This window comes from Carassius gibelio, chromosome A5, assembly GCF_023724105.1.
Source record: "Carassius gibelio isolate Cgi1373 ecotype wild population from Czech Republic chromosome A5, carGib1.2-hapl.c, whole genome shotgun sequence".
Lineage (NCBI taxonomy): Eukaryota > Metazoa > Chordata > Actinopteri > Cypriniformes > Cyprinidae > Carassius > Carassius gibelio.
In genome coordinates, this window is record NC_068375.1 from 38,910,612 (window position 1) to 38,932,440 (window position 21,829).

At 40.2% G+C, this 21,829-nt stretch overlaps 1 protein-coding gene across 1 annotated transcript; it reads right to left on the reverse strand.

The window, feature by feature from the left end:
* Window positions 1–7,452: 7,452 nt before the first annotated feature.
* LOC128015010 (cytosolic phospholipase A2 zeta-like) lies at window positions 7,453–16,448 on the reverse strand. Its single transcript, XM_052598767.1, has 14 exons — window positions 16,423–16,448; window positions 16,257–16,282; window positions 14,985–15,096; window positions 14,737–14,879; window positions 14,453–14,654; window positions 11,505–11,607; window positions 11,293–11,433; window positions 10,911–10,976; window positions 10,767–10,826; window positions 9,765–9,890; window positions 9,424–9,567; window positions 8,894–8,971; window positions 8,661–8,815; window positions 7,453–7,641 (listed from the first exon to the last, which is right to left on the reverse strand). Exons 2-14 carry the CDS (start codon window positions 16,280–16,282, stop codon window positions 7,453–7,455), a joined length of 1,545 nt encoding a protein of 514 aa, XP_052454727.1. The 5' UTR covers window positions 16,423–16,448.
* Between the last annotated feature and the right edge of the window lie 5,381 nt (window positions 16,449–21,829).

Below are 21,829 nucleotides of genomic sequence, written 5' to 3' on the forward strand. Positions count from 1 at the left end.
GGCCTTCCAAAAGAGGACACAACTAGAAATCAGTGGTGAAGTTGTATTTACAACAATGTTCCAGAACATTTCAACCCAAATATTCAGATGTGTGCAATACATTTTATGGAGGACTGTTTTTCTGATCTCCTGGCTGTTCTGACTCAGTACGTTGCAGACTGTAAGTACGTTTTTTATATTTAAAAAAATTGCCACTGATGATTGTAGAGTAGTAGATGTAGAGTAGCGCTTGTTGTACAGTGACTTTGGTTTTCAAAAAAACACAATGGACCAACACCAGCAGATGACATTGCATCCCAAATCATGTGGAAATTTAACACTGGACTTTAGGCAACTTGGGCTATGAGCTTTTCCACCCTTCCTCCAGACTCTAGGACCTTGGTTTACAAATGAAATACAAAACTTGCTCTCATGTCATGTCGTCACCTTTATTTATATATTGCTTTAAACAAGACAGTGTGTCAATAATGCAAAATGACAGTCAAAGGCAGTCCACCACGAATTGAGTGATGCCATCATGTAGCTCAGTTCAGTTTAAGTCAAGTCATGTCAAGTCTGCTTTTGTCAATTTTTCCATATGTACAGTACGTACATACAGAGAATCGAAATTGCGTTACTCTCAGACCCTCGGTGCCTACAGATAACACTAATTCATAGTTCATAGTTCAGTGGTGATTCATAGTTCAGTGGTGCCTGGGGCTGAAGAGGGATGGGAGGCAAGTTCGGGACCGAGTTCAGCTTCCTGACAGCCTGATGGATGAAGCTGTCCTTCAGTCTCCTGGTTCTGGCCTGGAAACTCCGCAGTCTGCTTCCTGATGGCAGCAGACTGAAGAAGCTGTGTGATAGGTGGGTGGGATCATCTGTGATGCAGAGTAAGTGAGACGGTTTCCGTAAATTTCCTGGAGGGAGGGTAGAGAGACACCAATGATCTTCTCAGCTTCTCTCACTATGCATTGTAGAGTCTTCCGGCAGGACGTGTTGCAGGCTCCATACCACACAGTGATGCAGCTCGACAGGATGCTCTCGATGGTGGCTCTGTAGAAGATGTACATGATGGGGGGTGGGGCTTTGGCTCTCCTCAGTTTGCGGAGGAAGTAGAAACGCTGTTGTGATTTCTTGGCCAGTGCTGCGGTATTGTCGGTCCAGGAGAGGGCCTCTGTTATGTGCACACCCAGGAACTTGTTGCTGCTCACTCTCTCCACAGTCGCACCATTGATGGTCAAAGGGTCATGCTGAGTGTGCACTCTCCTGAGGTCAACAACAATCTCCTTCATCTTCTCCATGTTCAGAGAGAGATTGTTGCCCCTGCACCATCCGGTCAGGCGGCTCACCTCGCTCCTGTAGTTTGTTTCATCCTTGTTGCTAATGAGACCCAGCACAGTTATGTCATCTACAAACTTAATAAAGAGGTTGGAGCTGTATGACGGTGTGTAGTCGTGGGTCAGCAGAGTTAAGAGAAAGGGGCTCAGTACACATCCTTGGAGGGCCCCAGTGTTCAGTGTGATGGTGCTGGATGTGTTGCTGCCGACCTGTACTGCTTGAGGTCTTCCAGTCATAAAGTTCAACAGCCAGTTGCACAGCGAAGTGTTGAGCCCCAGCTGGAACATTTTGTGAATGAGCTGTTGAGGTATGATTGTGTTGAATGCTGAACTGAAGTCTTTGAACATCATTCTGACGTATGAGTCCTTTTTGTCCAGATGTGTGAGTGCTGAGTGGACGGCAGTGGCGATGGCATCATCGGTCGACTGGTTGGACCGATATGCAAACTGTAAGGGGTCCAGGGAGGGGGAAGGATAGATTTATGTGGTGCATGATTAGCCGTTCAAAGCACTTCATGAAGATGGGAGTAAGTGCAACAGGACAGTAGTCATTGAAGATGGATGGAGACGGCTTCTTCGAGACTGGAATGATGGTGATAGTTTTGAAACATGTGGGAACAACAGCTTGACTGAGTACTGGTTGTATTCAGGCCCACTTCATCTCCAGATCTGAAGGCAACGTTCCGCATCTTCAAGAGTCTGTAGACCTTCCCTGTCATCCACAGCTTCTGGTTGGCCTGGACAGTGATGGTTTTTGTGACTGTAACATCATCAAAACACTTGTTGATATAGGCAGTGACAGTCTCTGAGTACTCCTGGAGGTCAGTGGTGTTATTGTATGCGGCAGGCTGCTTAAACATATTCCAGACAGTTGTTACAAAGCAGTCTTGAAAAGCTTCTGATGATCCTTCCAGCCACACTTGAATCTGTTTTTGAACTGGTTTGACAAATTTAATGAGCGGTCTGTATGCAGCTATTAGCATGACAGTCATGTGGTCTGAGGCTCCGAGGTGGGAGAGGGGGAGGGCTTTGTAAGCTCCTCTCTGTGTGGTGTAAACAAAGTCTAAAATGTTATTACCTCGTGTTGGAAAGTTAATGTGTTGGTGTATTTTTGGAAACACACTCTTTAAGTCAGCACGGTTGAAATCCCAAGCTATGATGAGAAAAACATCAGGTTGGACTGTCTGCTGCTCATTGATGTGCTGGTACAGTTCATTTAGTGCACTGTTCCTGTTGCTGTTGTTGTTTGGGGGGATGTAAACCGAAACGAATAGTATGACAGTATATTCCCTCGGCATATAGAACGGCCAGCACTTAATAATCATAAACTCCACCAGGGTTGAGCGGTGTTTGCAGACCACAAAAGCATCGCGGCACCATGCATCATTGATGTAAACGCAAAGCCCCTCCACTGCGGGTTTTTCCTCCCTCGACGAGAGCTCTGTCCACTCGATAGCATGTCAGCTGATTGAGCTGAATAGCACCGTCTGGAGTGCTTTTGCTAAGCCATGTCTCTGTGAACAATATACAGTACAGAACAAAAGTTTGGACACACCTCATTCAAAGAGTTTTCTTTATTTTCATGACTATGAAAATTGTAGATTCACACTGAAGGCATCAAAACTATGAATTAACACATGTGGCATTATATATGGAATTATATAAATAACAAAAAAGTGTGAAACAACTGAAAATATGTCATATTCTAGGTTCTTCAAAGTAGCCACCTTTTGCTTTGATTACTGCTTTGCACACTCTTGTCATTCTCTTGATAAGATTCAAGAGGTAGTCACCTGAAATGGTCTTCCAACAGTCTTGAAGGAGTTCCCCGAGAGATGCTTAGCACTTGTTGGCCCTTTTGCCTTCTGTCTGCGGTCCAGCTCACCCCTAAACCATCTCGATTGGGTTCAGGTCCGGTGACTGTGGAGGCTTACCAGACGAAACCAGTAGTTCAATCCCAGGCTGCAGCAAAGTCAGATTGTGCAGAAGAATCATCTGTTTCCTGTGTTCTTGTCCCGGTCGTCCAGGTGTCAATTCAATTCTGGATCCAGGTGACTGTAGTGACCCTCTGATCTGGACACAGACTGGATCTGGTGGCTATGGTGACCTCGGAATTAGAGAGAAACAGAGTAATATTAGCGTAGATGCCATTCTTCTAACATTGTAGCAAGTACATCTGATGTTATGGGAAGTTTTCCCGGTTCTGGTTTACCTAATTAATGCAGCCTAAAAATCCTTTAATGGATTTGGATATTAGAAGCGTATTAGTATGTTATGTGTAAACCAGGTTAAAAAGATGAGTCTTTAATCTAGTTTTGAACTGCAAGAGTGTGTCTGCCTCCCGAACAATGTTAGGTAGGTTATTCCAGAGTTTAGGTGCTAAATAGGAAAAGGATCTGCCGCCCGCATTTGACTTTGATATTTTAGGTATAATCAAGTTGCCAGAGTTTTGAGAATACAGCGGACATGGGGAACCATATTGTAACAAGATCTTGTTCAAATACTGAGGTGCTAAAACATTCAGGTTTTTATAAGTAATAAGCAAGATTTTAAAATATATACAATCTTTAATAGGGAGCCAGCCAGTGCAGTGTTGACAGAACCGGGTAATATGGTCATACTTCCTGGTTCTAGTAAGACTGCATTTTGGACTAGCTGGAGTTTGTTTATTAAGCGTGCAGAGCAACTTACCAATAAAGCATTACAATAATCCAACCTTTAGGTCATAAACGCATGGATTAACATTTCTGCATTTGACATTGAGAGCATAGGTTGTAATTTAGATATATTTTTGAGATAAAAAATTCAGTTTTACAAATGCTAGAAATGTTGCTTTCTAAAGAAAGATTGCTATCAAATAGCAAACCTAGGTTCCTAAGTGATGACAGAGCAGCCATCAAGTCGTAGACAGCATTCTAAGTTATAACATAAAGAGATATTAGGTCCAATAATTGACACCTCTGTTTTTTTTCATTTTCAGAATTGAGCAGTAAGAAATTAAACATCATCCAGTTTTATTTTATTTCGACTATGCATTCCGTTAGTTTTTCAAATTGGTATGTTTCTCCGGACTGTGTAGAAATACAGAGCTGAGTATCATCAGCATAACAGTGAAAGCTAACACCGTGTTTCCTGATAATATCTCCCAAGGTTAACATGTAACATGTTAATGCTTAACAAGCGTTACGAGTAATGGCCCTAGTGCTGAGCCTTGAGGTTCTCCATACTGCACTTGTGATCTATATGATACCTCTTCATTCACTGCTACGAATTGATGGTGGTCATATAAACATGATTTTAACCATTCTTATGCACTTCCATTAATTCCAAGAAAGTTTTCTAGGCTATTCAAAAGAATGTTGTGGTCAATAGTTATGAACGCAGCACTAAGATCCAATAGCACTAATAGAGAGATCCAACCATGATCAGATGGTAAGAGCAGGTCATTTGCATCTCTATGGAGAGCAGTCTCAGTACTATGATACGGTCTAAATCCTGACTGGAAATCCTCACAGATAACATTTTTCTTTAAGAAGGAATATAATTGTGAGGATACCACCTTTTCTAGTATCTTGGACAGAAAAGGGAGATCCGAGATCGGTTTATAATTAACTAGTTTTTTTGGGTTCTAGTTGTGGTTTTCTGATGAGATAACAGCCAGTTTGAAGGTTTTGGGGAAATATCCTAATGACAATTACGAATTAATAATAGTCAGAAGAGGATCTATGACTTCTGTAAGCACCTCTTTTACGAGCTTAGATGGAATAGAGTCTAACATACATGTTGTTGGTTTAGATGATTTAACAAGTTTATACAATTCTTCCTCTCCTATACCTGTAGTAGAGAATGAGTGGAAGTGCTCCTCAGGGGATCGATTTAGCTTGAGGATCCTCATAATGGTGTGGTTCTCTCGGTTGGTTGTGCATTTTTTTCTTCCACACTTCTTCCTTCCATTTAACTTTCTGTTAACATGCTTGGATACAGCATTCCATGAACAGCCAGCTTCTTTGGCAATGAATGTTTGTGGCTTACCCTCCTTGTGAGTGATGTCAATTTAGGGCTTTTTGGACAACTGTTAGATCAGTAGTCTTCCCCATGATTGTGTAGCCTAGTGAACCAAGCTTATAGACCATTTCGAAGGCTCAGGAAACTGTCAGGGATCTGCAAGAATGGGACTCAAATGCAAAATGAGCAGACAAGGGTATTTTATTAACAAAACATAGACTGGAACAACTGGTGGAATTTGCAGTGAAATGGTTCAAACAGATGGGCAGGGCAGACAATAATACGGGCAGGAGGGATGACCACTGAGACAGTCCAAGATGACCACGAGCTCAAGCACAGAGTAGGCAGGAAACCCGTAGCTTCAAGTGAAACACAAATGTCACCAGTCTAGTCGCCAGGTAGAGACTCACGAGACCAGAGACTTGACACGTGAGAGAGGTGAGCTGCTTCCAGGCAGTGGGGTTCAGTGGCCAGGAAATCTGAGTGTGGGCAAGACTGTCCTGTCTTGCCCACACTCAGATTTCCTATATTTAAAACCAGTTAATCTACTGTGATATTAGTGATATTAATCACTAGTGATATTTCTTTACACATTCATCACACGTGTACTTGTTCTTGTTTTGGTTTTAAGAAAAGCCTAAAAAGGATGAGGGCTGCAAACTACATTAGCTTTATGCTACATGCCCTATGTACTGAATGTAGCATCAATTCTGCTAGCTTGCAAATAATTGGGAGCTACATCACTGGCTTGCAAACAACCTACATACAACAAGCTTGTTCTGAAGTTTTACATTAAAAGTGAATTTTCCTGTGATCTTTTGAATACTTTATTTCACAGCCCACCAGCCAGCAGAGGGGTGGCCATAACGATTCTGCCACTGCTTCTTCATAAACTCGTTGGTCTGTGTCCCTTGATGGTGACAATCTTCAAACTTTCAGTTCTTTCTGTTTACGCCACTATGGCTGTAACACATGCAAGTGCTGATTCTCTGTAAAGCATCTGTGTCTAGCTCTTTAGGCACAGTCCTCTTGTGCTAGGTACCCTTACGAAAGGGTCCCAAAAAAGTAGTATGGCAAGGTTCGCTATTTTGGTACCATTCACAACTTCTGACAGTGGAAATGGGAGTAATTATGTACAGTACTGTACTGTACCAAACCATAAGTGGAAATTAGCCATATTAAAACATAAATTTGCCCCCGCACTTTTTTTCTTGACAAGTGTGTTCACATAGAGGTTTCAAGGTCCAGTGTGGATAAATATAGGTTTAAATGCAAAGAGACCAGGTATGCATGGCTTTATGCGCATTACACTTTATTCGTATCCAAAATGAGGCGATGTGAACATTAAGTGCTAAACACTCTCCTATGTTTCTATGTATGTTTCATTCATACTCGACTTATGACATGCCTGGAAATCCTTAATACGGACAAAGGCATCCAGTAATTGATGTAGCTGAACTGAATACAAAGCAGAAACATTATTATACCATCAAAAGTAAGGGAGTCTACATTTTCCTATGAAAACACTGCCTATGACATAATTACAGGCTAATGCTTAATTAAACGGTGGTGTGTTCAAGCAGGTATAGTTATGTTAGACTTTTTTAATAACAGATGCATTTTAGGCTAGGCCCACCTGATTATCTCTGGGCCCACCTACATTCTGATTCCTATGAACTATATAGATATATGTCGACTAAATGAGTGAGTGGTTATCAGTGGTTTTCAATAAAATAGTTTGGTGAAACAATGGTCTGAATATAAGTTGACTAAAGAACAACTTTAAATCAGTTATTTCACCTGGAAAATGTATCAACATTAAGTCTAACTGGAACATAATTTTACCTGAAAATAAAAAGTAAAATAAAAACATGTAAACAAACAGTGAGGACTTTGCCTCATTTCACAATGACTGTCATTAGTTTTGTCCTTTCTACCCGACGACTGCATCAATCTGCTCCAGCAGTTTCTCTCTGTTGTTTGAGATGTTTTTTCCAGCAACCTCCATAAGATTAGTGATCATCTCAGCGCTGTAAGAACCTTGTAAGGTGGCATAATTTTTCTTCCAGGTCTCAACATCATCTAAAGAAAAAGTAAAACACTTAAACATATTATATTTTAATTTTATTTAAGTAGACAGTCTAAACTTGCCTCCACAGTTGACCACATTAAACAGAGGGATGTGAATCACGGTTGGAGTGTTTGTGCCTTTGAACACATAGAAGTCCTTTGGGTTCTTCAGGTCTTCACTGGGAATGTTGACTTCAGGAAAAGGGATGTTTAGCTTCTTACACATCTCAGCAGCTTCTCTCACTGTCTGCAGTGGAAAAGCAACACAAGCACTTTGAAGCACTTTACACAGCATTAATTAACCAAACGCGTTAGACAGAGATTTCAGTTTACATGTACATTTAGTCATTTAGAAGATGCTTTTATCCAAAGCGACTTACAAATGAGGACAGTGGAAACAATCAAAAGTTTCTGTCGGCATAGGTTGGCATGTTCCACATTTACACCACCAGTCTGTGTTCGTTCTGATTCTCCCTTCGACATCAATCTGTTCTGCATCTTGTCTTACAGCTTCCAAAGTTTGTAACTCCTCGTCTGTGTATTCTGGCTCAAAACTATATGGTTCTGGATCTTGGTTTGATACACAGTAAAATTCCTCTGAGTCTGACAATTCCTCAAAGTCAGCCATGATGACGAGTCACGTCTAGCTAGTTAGTCACGTTTGTTTTGTGTTTACGGAACCATCAACAGGGCGTCTCGGGTGCTGTGTTAATCACTCCGCCCAAGTAGCCACTCCGCCTAAGTAACGTTAGCTATGCTCCTGCGCCTAGTGAGAATATAGTTCCCAGTATTTATACGATTAAAAATGGTCTCTGTCTCATATAGCCTTGTTATTTGTACACGCTGTGACTATACAGATCGCAACATGTAAATAGGAAAATGTTTGCATTATTTTGTCACTTATTGGGATTACTATGCTACCATTATCCATTTACATCCAGTCTTTGTGCTAAGCTAGGCTAGCAGTGGGTGCGTCAAATAACACTTACAGAATGCACAGAAATGATGTATGGACTTATCTAACTCTGGGGGATACTGTGAATAAGCTAAAGTCCCAAAAAGTCAGAGTGTTCCTTTAAGGTTAGTATGTCCATTCGTGGTCATGAGGAAAAAGCAGCAATATTAATAAAAATAAAAAAATCTCCTTTTTTTTTCTACCGAACAAAAAGAGAAATATAGTTTGGAACTATATGAGGGGAAGTAAATGGTTAGGCTATCTATTTCTTTAACTTTAATTATAGAATGTGCCATATGTTTGTATAATACCTTGAAAGGATCGGCTTCACTGAAATCCAGGGAAATGATGAGGTCTATGTCTCGTTCTTCTCTCAGCACTGAGAAGTAGGGTGAGTTCAGCAACACTCCGGCGTCCATATAGTCTCTCGTCTCACCTTCCAGAAGAGCAGCAGGCACTGCTTCATCTGAGGGAGCACAGCGAATAAGTCTGTTTATTATATAATTCACACGGAATTGGCAGTTATTATTAGACTTGTTCTCACCTGTAATTTCGTGAAGGAAGTTATATTTCCTGCCCCAGGTCCACTGAGTCATGCATATACAAATGCTCGAGAAAAGAGCTGAAATAAAAATAAATTATACTGTAATATTCTGTATATTGTTTTTCTAGTGACCATATTTGGAGATGAAAAAGTAGGTGCTGTAAAGTAGGTGTGTGTGCAATTATATACATTTTAGTTTCAATCATAGTTTTGTGTGAACAGGCTATCAATGAAGAGAAAGAAATCTCTCAGGTTTCATTAAATTTATCTTCATTTTTGCTTGGAAGATGAATGAAAGTCTTGTGCGTTTGGAACGACATGAGGGTAAGTAAATGATAAGTGAACTGTCCTTTAATCATGATTATGATTTTTGTCATGATCGCAAAAGTTCTTCTCTGGCATCAGTCTGTTAAAACCTTTTGTTGCTAATTGAAAGCTCTACTAACTTCTCGGTTTATGCATTGAAAAATCAAAAGAGAACAACAATATACTGTTGAAATCATACACACTGTAAAGACAATTCAACCTACCCAAAAAAGGAAACCTGTCCCAAAGACTCAAATTCTTACACACATCTTCAGTGTATTGCTTCATATGCAGTTCTGCAGCCTTTTTATCAGCGAGATTCAGTTTTTCTGTTGGCAAAATCACCCGGCGTTTGCCTCCACTGAGCTCTGTTAAAAGAGGGAAACGTACATTATGTAGTTCTAGTGATCTGACACCGTAATTGCAATTACAGTCATAAATGTTAAATCATTTTTTCAGTAGTTTGTATTCAAAAACTGAACCCTGCTAAATATTCACTGCAGTAAGTGTGACTCTAAGATGAACTAAACTAGTCTCCTCTATATGAATTGTAACACACTCTTACCGTTCAGTGTGTTTCTGATGGATTGATCAAGAGCAGAAGGATCTTTGCCATTCAAAACATCGAGATTCATGTCCACAAGATCCATGAGCACCTGGAAACCCTTTTCCTCAGATGGGTCTTTAGGATCTTTTGAAGAAAAGTTGATGTATAGGTTAATATTTATGTTTATTTATAGTCAAATCTGTCAGTAGATTAGTTGTTTATAGGTTTATTCCGTTTTACTTCATTGTTGTATGTCTGTATTTATGTAACACTGTGGTCCATTTCTCCCCACTGTATGTCTCCACATGTAGTGGAGCGACAACCTCAACTTGAATATCCAGCGATACGATTTTAACTTTACTATAATATAACATAACATAAATACTGATGAGTATTAACATAAGTAATAAATAAATTGTGATAATACATAAAAGGAGATGTTGAAGCAGCTATGCACTGTGAAAAGTACTTATTAGGGAAATATGAGCAATATGATATGCTGTGCTGTTGTGATGCGTCTTATTCAGTAATGATGAGAGAAACACACATGAGAAACAGTTTAGAGAGGAAAAATCTATCTGCATATAAAATATGGGTCAAAGATTATTAGTCACTTTAGTGCATTCACTAATTATATGTAAAGAAATTGTTTGTACTGTTGAAAATATTTTAGAAACGATGAATCTTGATACAAATGCCAACTTGTATCTTATGCAACTTTTTTAACAATTGTTAGCGTTACTTTTTATGTCAATGCACTGAGCAAATCGGGGAATTTTCCATCTTCTTTCCGTGTTCAGAAATCTGACGTTCCTCACAAGCAGACATACTCAATTAATATGTGTTGATTTGACGCTAAAATGAATTTTATGGCATTATCATGATTTATTAGGTACAATAAGATGCATGAGCAATACATTTGTCACAGTACTTAGCCTAATCGTTTTATTGTTAGCTATGATGGTTGTTCAGTAGACTCCAAAGATGGAACTTAAGCAGAACTGCAAATAAATGATTTACCTTCACTCCTTTTCTCAAGCATCTTCATTTCTTTTATAGTTATTGAACTTTGAAAGAAATCTGTGAGAAAATATAATCAGGGTTCACATGAAATGAAATGACTGTCAACTTTAGGTAGAATCGAATCTTCAAATGCAGCTTCACCTTTTATTTGTTTCCAGATGAATTTCTTATTCTCGTCTCCATCAGCTAAAACGCTGCCACACAGAGCTGCAGAAAATACATTTATGTGTTTACAATAAATGAAACAAATAACATATTGCTTTCAAAACAAAATGTGAAATATAACAGTTTAATGTATCTAATTTAAGCCATTTAATTGTTCAGCATAAATTATCTTTCTTTTAAATCACTGTGTGATGAGAAACTTTGTTGTTAAACAGCAACTCACAGTGGTGTTTAATTGCTTTAATTAATTTGAAAAATATCTAATTGTAATATTGTTTATATTTCACCTTAAATTCCCTGTTCAGTGCATGTTGATTTTAAAAATATTAATGAACTCTCCTGTGACAGAGTTTGTTACCTTGCAGGTAAAGCATGTCTGTTTCAGGATGGTCTTTTTTCTTTGAACCTTTGCAAAACTTGCTGCCGAAGCTAGAGGTTTTCACAAACGCTCCAGTGAGAGAATAACCCGCTTCAAGTGGACTGATCTCAAACCAGGGGTCTGCAGACAGAAAACACCAACATAAAACAGCTGACATGATCACAAAAACTCACTTTCTTTCAGATACAAACCTTGTGCCTCCTCCTGTTTGCTTTGCTTGTCCATTATTGCATAGATGGGAAACGGGTCTTTTCTGAGCTGGTCCCACTGATCTGAGAGTGTCCGTTCATCAATCTAGAGGACATTTTTTTTTAGTTAATTATTGTTTTTAAAGGAGCTATGGGTTGAAAGGTTTCTTATTGGTGAATGGAGCTTCTTGCTGGTAGCTACGTTTGCCAGTTGCCATCCGTGCATCGAGTAACTATGTTTGCGACGTCACTGACATCACTTTTTTTACTTTTTACATTTTATTTATTTATTTATTTATTTTTGCAATGAACAGTGTTTTGTTATTAGAGGACAATGTGCAGAATGCATTGGCTAATTTAGTGTAATTACTGAAAAAATGTTTCATTGGATAACAGTGTGTTGTTGCTAAATTACTTAATGCCAATCCAATTAACAGAAGATTATTAAAAAGTTTTAATTGTCATTGGTGTTTTTAGTTCACACGCACTTACAATGAAATTACAGGAAATAATCAAATTGTAAATCATACAAGGAATAAGGTTAAAATGACTGCCTCTATGACATGTTTTTATCAAGTGAAGTCAATACAATAGAAAAAGACTCAAGCAAACGCTCTGTGGTGATGATAAAAAGAACGGAATTGGGTTTAGGGATGATGACCATCTAAGCTGACGACTAGGTAAAAAGGTACACACATATTGTTTTACCTGCTAAACTGTAAGTGAATAGCATTTAAGCTTTCATGTAGAACAGCTTTCGCAAATTGAACTATCAACTGACATAAAACCAAAAAGAAGAGGAAGGCCGCGGCTTTTCCAACCAGTTGTAAAGCCCTTTCATCACGCCCAACCTGCAGCTAAACATATGAGCTACAATACTGTTGAGGAGCTCGTTTTAATCTTTCTAAAAGGGATTATACCAAAATAAATAGGTAAGATTTTAAAGCAGTTTAAACTCAAATCAATAATTCATGAATCATAATTTATTGGTGAAAATATGTGGTGTAACAACATTATTCCTTAAATTGTTTGTCTTATTTTATGTTTTTTCTTCATTTTGCTTCCAAACCACTTGCTAGGAACTGTTTTTATTTGCGGAAGCTCATAAAATGTTTCAATTCAAATCAATATTTGTGTCCAATTATTTACTATTGAGGCAGGACACGTGTAATAAGCAGGATAATCTACATTCATAATTTATAGTTATCACAAATTATTTATTTGTTTAAATATTTATTTGTTTAATAACTACCACTTAAATTATACAGTCTCAGATTTTCAATGTGATTTCAGAATTTGTTTGTATTTTGCCTATAGTAGGTCGATTTACAGTAGTTTGTCATCAGCCGTATGTTGCAGTATGTGTCTCAGGTTCCTTGGCATCCCATACACCGGCGGCGCCAGGGGGGGTCTTGGGGGGTCTCAAGACCCTGCCAAAAAATGCCTTGACCCCCCATTTGACCCCCCAGCCTCTTCCTGATTAAAAAATATATATATTCGGGATAAAGATCCAAAAATGTTTCTCTTCAAACTACGCAGAACAATAATAAATAATAATTATTTCGACATTTATTCATACACTGAACCGAGAACCGTTTCTGTCGGACGTGTCAGATTCGAGAACCGATTAGCTGATGATAACTGCGCATGCGTGATTCAGCGTGAAGCAGACTGACACAGAGCGCATCTGAACCGAACTGATTCTTTTGGTGATTGATTCTGAACTGATTCTTTGCTAATGTTATAAGCGCGGGTAAACCAAAGGCTTGAATGAAGGGCAATCATCGCCAATGACGGCATTACATCGAGCGCAAAAGAACCGGTGAACCATTTTTTTTTTCAGCTGGTTTATTTGATCGAATTGTCCGAAAGAACCGGTTCACTTGAGCACCTGCTCCTTTGCCCCTTAAGTGCCCTTTTGTCAAAGCAAAATTTCCTCAATTTTTTTTTGTAATAACATAAACTTTTGTGAATGCCTGCCCACGCCCAATCATAATATTAGTACAATTTATTAATAATAATTTAGCCGTAAATAAAATGACCAACATGATGACCGTTCACCTGACTACGACCTCATCCAACCGGGAAGATTCCTCATGCTGCACGCGCATTTTTTAATTGCTAGAGGATATTTTCAACATCGTGGCAGCTGGTAAGTGGTGTTTCATTCTCAGCGAAGTGATTTTGGTGTTTATTTAGTTATTATTATTTTACAAGAACGATGTGATGTGAGAACATGCAGATACGTTGTTTATGTAGCCTCTTTTACTGTCTATGTGTGTAGCCTGTAGTGTAGAAGTAACACTAGCGTGCTGTTTGAGGGAGAAAAGTTTCACAGGCATCAAGGGGTCTGGTCTTTTTTGTTATTTGAATAAACTTATTATATTACAGTACTTATTTTTAACACGTAAAAATAATTATCACAACACTGGTAAGGCTTATTCAGATTTTCTCATTCTCTGAATTATCATTATAAAAATAAAAACAATTCAGAAATGAATTAAAATATAATGATGTGATGAAAATATTTTTTCTACAATAGCAACAGTGTTTACAACAGCAAGACCACTTTAGCCTGTAAACTCAATAATATCTATCTGGAAATAAATGTAAAAATATCAATGTCAATAAAAATGCATAATATACCTGACATGAAAGTGCAGTGTGAAGGATATGAATTACAAATGTAGCCTGTCATTTGTTTACATTGCAAAGGTGTTTTTGTTGTTTAGTAGCAGAAATATGCAGTTATTAGCCATGTCCACTGTATTTTTTGTTGGTTTTCATGAGACCCCCCCTTGAAAAGACCAGGACCCCCCCATTGCCCCCCCAATCAAAATTGTCTGGAGCCGCCACTGATCCCATAATCAACTAACTATTAAAACTACAGCACTTTAAGACTGGATGTGACTTCCAAATCATGCAGGTTTGTGGTATTAATATTTACAGACCTCTTTCACATATGTAGTGATGACCATCACTGCCCAGACGTCTGTCAAGCTGAAGTGGTCTTTCTCATAGTAATATTTCTTCAGTTTGTCAAATGCGTCTCCCCAGCTGACTGCAGGACCGCTGATTTTCCTGATGATTTGGTCCTTCACAGTCTCTAGTTTGGTGGACCAGTCTGGTTCTTGGTATAAGGAGGCCATGCACCTTCAGAGAAGAACATACTGCTCTCAGTTTTAACATTCAACCCAATTCAATCTCTGTGTGTGTGGTTTCTCAGGGTTTGTACCAGGTGGATCCAGAGACTCCGCTCAGATAAAGGATGCAGTCCAGAAGACCCGCTTTATCAAGCTGAACCAGGGATCCCAGCAAACCCACCATGGCTCTTTGTCCTCCTCCAGAACCCAGTAATGCAATGTTTGGCACTTCATCCTGAAATACACACGCTTGTTTGCTCAAACATGATATAAAACACCATTTGTTGGTCATTTCAAAAAAGAATAGTGGACAGATATATAAAATATAAGATTGTCTTACCTGACTGCAGTGTTTTCCGAGTTTCTGCAGGCTTTGAAAAACAGTTTCCCTCCTTCTGGCTACAAACTCCTCCTCATTTTTATGTAGAGAATGTGCGATTCTAACCTCACCGCTGCATTGGCCACAAAGATAGACAGACCAATTTAACATCACTGTTATTTCAGGCCCATAACCACCAGATTGAGAGGGGGGGGGGGGGGGGGGATTCCTCTCAATAATAAATTTTTCCCAGAATTGCTGAATTTAACATCTTGTACTTGCTATTTAAGGGTCAAAAGTTAACCTGCATAGATATAATTAGAAATTGCCAAATTGTCCCATCCAATATTTGATCTTTGATTTAAAATAATAATAATAATAATAATATTTTTTTTAAAGTTTTAAAAGTTACATTACAGAGAGTGTGAGGTAAAATGTAAGTAGCCAAACATTTAACATATGACAACTGTTATGATAGAAATGTTAAAGTGACCCTATTATGCTATTTGAATTGTTCATAATTAGTTTTTGGAAACCACCAAAAACATGTTCACATGCATGCAAGTAAAAAAAAAAAAAATCATTTTCTTATAATATGCATTTAAATTTTGTGCTTTTTTCTCAATGACTCTCAAATGATTCGTTTGAAGATTCATCTTTCCAAACCCCTCCTTTGCATGAGGCTGCTCTGCTCTGATTGGTCCGATGACCCAGTCTGTTGTGATTGGTCAACTGCGAACAGAGCATGTCAGAAAAGGAACGCCCATCTCCAGTACTGGAATACGGACAATCAAATAATACAATCCTATTATAAAAATAACAGTGCTCCCCAGTTCTAAAAATAAAGAATAAGAGGGGAAAAATGGTGTTTAACACTTATGGTAGCAAACTGGACCATCTGCTTGGTAGTAAAGACCCAAAGAATAATGGCATAAGAGTTAGCCAAACACAGACGTAGAGTACTGGTAAAGCACTGCAGTTTGTAAATCAATGTATTGCACAATCCTTTATCATGACTCCAAGTAATAAGGACAAATGACATTCAATATGAATCTACACATTTCTAAACAATATCTGATTAGCAGAACCGTAAGAATAAACCTCGTCCACACACTTACATTCATGGCATTGTGCTATTTAATATAATTTAGATTTAAGATTTGAACACATCTAACTAAAGTTTATTTTGAAGTTGTTCACATGATGATCAAGTTTGTAATTCTGTACGTAATGCACTCATATATAATAATGTGCACTGCTTAAATTTGTAGGTATCTGAGCAGGATTACAAACCTTTCCTGAAGTTTGGATGCCCTCATCTGTAAAACAGGAGAGTTGATATTTAGGTTAAAATAAATAAAAAAACTTATTGGAATAAGTTTTAATCAGAGCTAATTTCATTTTAAGCTTTATAGTTGCCATGTTGCAAAAGCTTTAACTATAATAGTGATGTACTCACTGTTCTTGTAAATCCTGAGATTCACCGATAAATAAAAGCAGCAGTTGTTGTTTCTCGTATCAGCTGAAAATGCTCTTTTATAGAGCTCTGGGTCATCATGAGGGGTGGAGATAATGAACATGCAATTCAATGAAAAGGAAAACAGAAAACATCCGAAAAAGCTGCATGTGTAGACTTGATGTGAATTGTTGAACAGGGTATTACTGCATTTTTAAAACCATGGTGGTCTGAACAAAGAGTATATATATATAATTGTTATTTGTTAAACATATACTTCTAAAAACAGAGAAATTTATCATTAGTGTTTGTAAAATGATAAAATAGCCAATTTTGTTAAAGCCATGGAGGATGACCTTAAACGCTCTGATTTTTCATGTGAAGTGTTGCTCAACTTCAAAATCCCCTAAAATTACTCAAGAGTGTTCAGGTAGGGTGATAATACTAAAGAACTGTCACCACAGGATGCATACAGTGTCTCAGATCAAGTTAAAACATGACTACAAAGCAAACAATTGCTTTCACTGTGGGAAGCAGTCTCCTGGAGCAGCACTATGTCATTTTTCGAGTATGGATTCCCATAGGTCTATTTTTAGAAATATGGGCCTTGAAAAAAGCTAAACGAGTTTAATTTGCTTTGACTACAGTAGGCAGTTCCGATATGGACCACAACTATGCACTTGCTTGGCATTTTCCCAGTCTTTTCCCAGCAAAACTAAAACAAATCACTTATCTCTAAATGAATTTATTTTCCCAAATCCTTTATTTTAGAGTTTCTGAGTTACTTTTGTATTATATTCATACTCCAATCAATGATTTGATATTTCCCTTGTCCCATTGTCCTCTTTGTGCAAAGACATAAGTCTCCTGACAGTTCTCTCGCAAGTGGTCAGTCTGAGTATGATTCAGTGGTCTATGTAATTGCCTTTTATTTAAATGTTTTAGTTCAACTTGCTCACCTGTTGATGTGAAAGTACGCAGAAAGATTTTATTTTGTACTATTTTGTACTTTCAGAGGGTGTGCTCATTTTTGCAACACAGCATGTTATCACAACATCTAATTTCCCTGAATACTTCTGACATACTTCTTTGGGAACCGATCAATCAGATCAACTTTTTATCTCCAATTAATCCTAATTGGTCTTCTGAGTAATATTTTATTGAGGAATTTGTTAATTTACTGTATTCTGAGTACTGTATTTATTGCTTCATGTTCAATATGTTTGATTCAACAGAATTATTTCAGGCTTCAACTTTCCTCTTCAATGAATATTTACAGGAATTTCACTTATAATATCATATTACTCCCTTACAGTAGCAGCACCTTGTGATGCATGGCACCCTGCCAATATGGTGTGCCAAGATTCATACCAGTTGCCTTTGCTGTTTACGAGTCAGGCGCACTTCTTCTTGTGTTCACAGGTCTATGGCAGCCAGCTGAACCACTTGTGGGAAAGTCATGAAATTTGGCACACAGATAGACAACAGTCTCAACATTAACCATAGCCAATTTAAAGTCTGTAACTTAAACATTTAGTGCCACCAACACTTCAAAGTTGCACTCAAGTTTATGCTAACTTTTTAACCGTGAGGGCTAGAAAAAAAATTGTTTTATCTTCCTTGGATCAAATTTGGTGTGTGTTATAACAACCATGACCTGACCTTCACAGTTTCGGCATAGCGCCACCACGTAGTTGGGAGACATGGAAAGGTCCTGCAGATTCTTCAGTTTTCCAGCATCTTTACATATTTGACCTCTTTCCAGCAGGGACTTTATGATGTTGAGATGCACCTTATCACACTGAGGACAATTGCGGGACTCAAACACAACTATTAAAAAAGATTCAAACATTCACTGATGCTCCAGAAGGAAACACGATGCATTAAAAACTTTTGAACACGATGAAGATGGCCAAATTTGTCTTTTTTTGTTGAAATATAATTGTTTTCCATTTAGTTCTGCCCTTCATAAGCAACAGAAGATACTTGTATGTTTCCCGGTACACAAATTAAGTACAATTTACCTTGATCTTCAAATTCCAAAAGTTTTCACCCCCCAGCTCTTAATGCATCTTGTTTCCTTCTGGATCATCAGTGAATGTTTGAATCTTTTTAAATAGTTGTGTTTGAGTCCCTCAAATGTCCTCAGTGTGATAAGGTGCATCTCAAAATCATAAAGTCACTGCTTGAAAGGGTTCAAATATGTAAAGATGCTGGAAAACTGAAGAATCTGCAGGACCTTAAAGATTTTTCTGAAGAACGCTGCTCAGTTTAACTGTTCAGAACAAACAAGGGACTCATGCACAACCATCACAAAACAGAAAGACAGTCGAGGATCATCAGGTAACAGCACACAGTATTAAGAACCAAGGGTTCCCAAACTTTTGAGTAGGGTTATTTTAATAATTTCAGCATTTGTTTTGTCTTGTGGAATAAATGGTAACATATTTTATGTACAATATCTTACTCAGGAAAGTACTAAATAAAAAATAACATGCATTTAGTATGATCTCTCTTATTTTTTGAAAATTACTCATATTTTCACAGATTCTGCAAGGGGTGCCCAAACTTTCGATCCCCACTATATATGTTTCTCAATACATTCACACTTATATGGGAGTATCTATGTGCAATATATATTAAACAAAGAATAAATAAAAATTATATTTATTTCTTAATTTTAAATATATATATATTAGGGGTGTAACGATACGCGTATTCGTATTGAACCTGTCAGGTATGGTGGTAAGGGAGGAACTCAGGTGCAGACAGGGATTCTCAAACAAAGGGTTTATTACAAAAAAGGGAAAACAAAACCCACGAGGGGGAAAACAACAGCTAGGGCAGGAACTAAACAACTTAACAGGGCAGGATTGATAAGACAAACAAACTCTTGACACTAACTACAAACACTCACGGTAATACAAGGACTTCAGAGGGTACAGCACAATCTCACACACGATCACATAAGTAGAACACATCTGAGAAACACATAAGTAACACAATGAACCGACGCAAGACAGAGCACACTAGGAGATCTAAATAGGGGTACTAATCAAGACACGACAGGTGTTACAGATAGGACAATCAAGACACGACTAGGTTAACAAGGGGGGCGGGGCAAGGGAACGAGACAACACAAGCACATGGCCCAAAGACAAGGCCATGCGCTTGTACACAAAACATGGGTCTGTCATGATCCTGCCTCAAGACTAGGAAAAATCAAGGACACGAGGGCAGAATCATGACAGAACCCCTCCCTTAAGGAGCGGCTTCCAGATGCTCCTCAAGGGAACATCAAACACGGGACACGACTGACATGACAGACTGGGACACAGACACAAACCAACAAGACATGACAAATAATAACAACGGCAAACAAGAGTACACAACAGCAGGGTTGGGGTGACAAATCAAAAAAAACAAACAGGGAAGGGGAGGGGGCGGGACCACAAAGTTCATGGGGGACAGACCAGGGCGGGTGGGAGGGGTAGGAATCTTAGGAGGGTAGGACGAAGGCTGACGACGGGGGGTACGGGCAGGTCTGGGTGGTGAGGGGCGGGGAGGGGTCTCGGGACTACTGACGGGGGACATGACAGGAGCAGACAAGGGACGCGGGGCAACAACATCTACTGGACACGGGGCCACATCAACGGGACACGGGGCAACACTCACGGGACACGGGGCAACACTCACGGGACACGGGGCCACATCAACAGGACACGGGGCCACATCAACAGGACACGGGGCCACATCAACAGGACACGGGGCCACATCAACAGGACACGGGGCCACATCAACAGGACACGGGGCCACATCAACAGGACACGGGGCCACATCAACAGGACACGGGGCCACATCAACAGGACACGGGGCCACATCAACAGGACACGGGGCCACATCAACAGGACACGGGGAGACAACGGCTGGACATTTGGGACTTCTGGGGACAGGGTCAGGGGACAAGACAGGACTGACGGGGATTTCTAAAATTTGGACAAGACGGGACAAATAATCAGAAAATGCTTTAGCAGCTAGGACAATAGGCATCTCCTTATGAGATGAAACCGACTGTACAAGAGTCTTTGCTGCAGAGTCGGCCGCGGCTCTCTCCTCCGCTCTCACGACTGCCGACTTGCATACAGCTTTCTTTCCCGGCTCGGGCACGCTAGCGCTCACCGCTGCTGGCTCGGCCACGCTCACTGCTGCTGGCTCGGGCACGCTCACTGCTGCTGGCTCGGGCACGCCCACCGCTGCTGGCTCGGGCACGCCCACCGCTGCTGGCTCGGGCACGCCAGCTCTCTCCGCTGCTGGCACGGGCACGCCAGCGCTCACCGCTGCTGGCACGGGCACGCCTGCTCTCTCCGCTGCTGGCACGGGCACGCCAGCGCTCACCGCTGCTGGCTCAGGCACGCTCACCGCTGCTGACTCGGGAGGAGACAGGGTCACAGGACCGGCAGGCCCCTTCTTCTTCCTCTTCCTCCTCGGGCGCGGTGCAGAGGCTACAGCTGGGTCAGAGGCGGGTTGGGGGAGTTTGGTCTCGGACAGGGCAGACTCGGACGCCGAAGACTCTGAAGCCGACTCCCATGAAAACCGTCTCCCTCGTTTCATGGGGAGACTGCTGGCTGAGGAGGGCACCTCAGGACTCTGGGAGGGGCCTGCCTGACCCCCCAGGGTTGCCACGGCCAGGACACGACCCTCCGGGATCGCCAGCAGCTGGGTAGGTGGGGACCTCTGGGGCTCCTCCTCTCGCCCGCTCGCTCCGGAACGACCTCCCCTGGTCCCCCGGAACACCACAAGGCGAGAGCCCTCAAAACCATCTCGCTGGCTGGCTGATGCCATCCAGCATTGCCTCCTGTCTGCTGAGTTCCTTGGGGGTCGGTTCATTCTGTCAGGTATGGTGGTAAGGGAGGAACTCAGGTGCAGACAGGGATTCTCAAACAAAGGGTTTATTACAAAAAAGGGAAAACAAAACCCACGAGGGGGAAAACAACAGCTAGGGCAGGAACTAAACAACTTAACAGGGCAGGATTGATAAGACAAACAAACTCTTGACACTAACTACAAACACTCACGGTAATACAAGGACTTCAGAGGGTACAGCACAATCTCACACACGATCACATAAGTAGAACACATCTGAGAAACACATAAGTAACACAATGAACCGACGCAAGACAGAGCACACTAGGAGATCTAAATAGGGGTACTAATCAAGACACGACAGGTGTTACAGATAGGACAATCAAGACACGACTAGGTTAACAAGGGGGGCGGGGCAAGGGAACGAGACAACACAAGCACATGGCCCAAAGACAAGGCCATGCGCTTGTACACAAAACATGGGTCTGTCATGATCCTGCCTCAAGACTAGGAAAAATCAAGGACACGAGGGCAGAATCATGACAGA